Source organism: Penaeus vannamei, chromosome 17 (assembly GCF_042767895.1).
Source record: "Penaeus vannamei isolate JL-2024 chromosome 17, ASM4276789v1, whole genome shotgun sequence".
In the NCBI taxonomy this organism is placed as follows: Eukaryota; Metazoa; Arthropoda; class Malacostraca; order Decapoda; family Penaeidae; genus Penaeus; species Penaeus vannamei.
In genome coordinates, this window is record NC_091565.1 from 9,875,814 (window position 1) to 9,877,766 (window position 1,953).

The 1,953-nt window shown below is 45.1% G+C and overlaps 1 protein-coding gene across 2 annotated transcripts in view; it reads left to right on the forward strand.

Moving 5' to 3' along the window:
- Nucleotides 1–224: 224 nt before the first annotated feature.
- L (zinc finger protein Lobe) overlaps nucleotides 225–1,953 on the forward strand; it is a 41,967-nt gene continuing 40,238 nt past the window's right edge. For both annotated transcript variants that reach the window (XM_070131895.1, XM_070131896.1), the window contains exon 1: nucleotides 225–501. In XM_070131895.1, the coding sequence (XP_069987996.1) occupies nucleotides 396–501 (106 nt within the window). In that variant the 5' untranslated portion in view covers nucleotides 225–395. The remainder of the gene's footprint in view (nucleotides 502–1,953) is intronic.

Consider the following 1,953-nt stretch of genomic DNA (forward strand, 5'->3'; position numbering starts at 1 on the left):
GCCAATCACCGGGCGGGATGGGTGCTAAGGGGACCAATCACTGAGCGGGATGGGTGCTAAGGAGACCAATGAGCGGGAGGGATGGGTGCTACAGGGCCAATCAGCGCGCGAGATGGGTGCTAAGGGACCAATCAGCGCGCGGGATGGGTGCTAAGCTCCTCCCACCCCCTGCCGGGCTCCCCAAGGATGGGTGCAAGAGCCAACACCGTTTCAGTTGACGGGGAAACCTTACGCGAGCAGGGTGGGTGCGTGTTGCGCTTCCCCCGCGCGCTCTCTCTCTCTCTTTTGTCTCTCCTTTCCCTATGTATCGTGACACTGTTTTACTTGTTGTGTTTACTAGTGATTATCCACGGAAAACGTAAAGAGGTGATGGGCTTGATGAAAGTTTGTGTACGATGCTGTTCAAAGGCAACAGTTCCAAGCTGGAGTTGTTAATAGAGAAAATTCAGGCTAATAAGGAGAACGGGACCGGCAGCGGAACCGGCAGCGTGGCGCATGAAGGTAAGTGAGCAACCACGTGCAATGTTGCAGGCTAAAGTTGCAAGGAAGGATCGTGAGCTACTGTGAGCGAGAGAGAGTGAAAGGGTGTGATTTCGGCTCGTAAATTGCGAGTGAAGTTAGGGTGCGCACTCCGACAAGTTCTCCTCGGAGTGAATAATAACTTAAGAGGTTGTCTGAACATGTTGATGAATGTAATAGATTGTTATTTTTTGATAGATATACTTGATGGTATTGAGTGATTTGTGTTTAAATCGAGGGGGCGGGGGGGTATGGCTTGTTTTACGAAGCTTAGTTGTTTTAAACTAGATGGTTTATGTTGACGTTAATCTTACAGTTTATCTCCATTAAATGAGTTACCTGTTGCGATAAATTATAAGCTATTACGAAATGGGTTGTAAATCATAACTATTGTGAACGAACAGCTGTCAAAATGCTCGGATAGATGACCACTGAATTTATTTTGAAGGTTTACTTGCATGTATGTGCTTTTTTGCATTGATTTTGACTGAAATTATTTTGTAAAATATAGTCGACTTTTCCCGTAAATGATCTATAGTCATGAGGTTAAATATCTAGTGAATTTAGAATGTAGAGAGGGATATTACAATGTCAACGCGTTTGTGAGTTTTTCAAGGGAACACCAAAATAAATATCATCTATTTCGCACCTGCTCTCACATCGACGAATCACACAGAAGACCCAGGTTATAATCATCGTTACGTCATCCTTTTCCCCGCAAATAAGTACGTTTTAACCTCCGAAACAGCGGATTGGCGGCGGAAACGACCGTTTTCGGGGGGGGGGGGATGCTTCACTTGTAATAGATTTGATGGGAGTGTAAGTGGGCAGTCGATGGTGGGTGGGTGTGGGTGTGAGGTGTTCGTGTGTGTGACGGTGTATGTGTGGGATATGTATGTAAAAATGTAAGAATGTGTGTGCGTCTATGTCTGTTTGTGCACTTGTGCGTGTCCATGTCTGTTTGCGTACTTGTGCGTGTCCATATCTGTATGCGTGCTTGTCCATATCTGTATGTGTGCGTGTCCATTTATGTAGGCCTATGTGTATGCGTGCGTGTCCATGTCTGTATTTATGTGTGCTTGTCCATATCTGTGTATGTGTGCGTATCCATTTATGTAGGCCTATGTATATGCGTGCGTGTCCATGTCTGTATGTGTATGTGAATGTATGCGTGCCCATGTCTGTATGTGTATGTGTCTATGTGCGTATGTGTATGTGTGAGTGTCCATGTCTGTATGTGTATGTGAATGTATGCGTGTCCATGTCTGTATGTGCATGTGTCTATGTGCGTATGTGTATGTGTGCGTGTCCATGTCTGTATGTGTATGTGTGCGTGTGTGTCCATGTGTGTCTGTCTAGGAGGATGTGTGTGTTTGTTTGTCTATTAATGGTAACAATTAGCTAATATATAGGCCTTAATGATCAGGTGCTCTG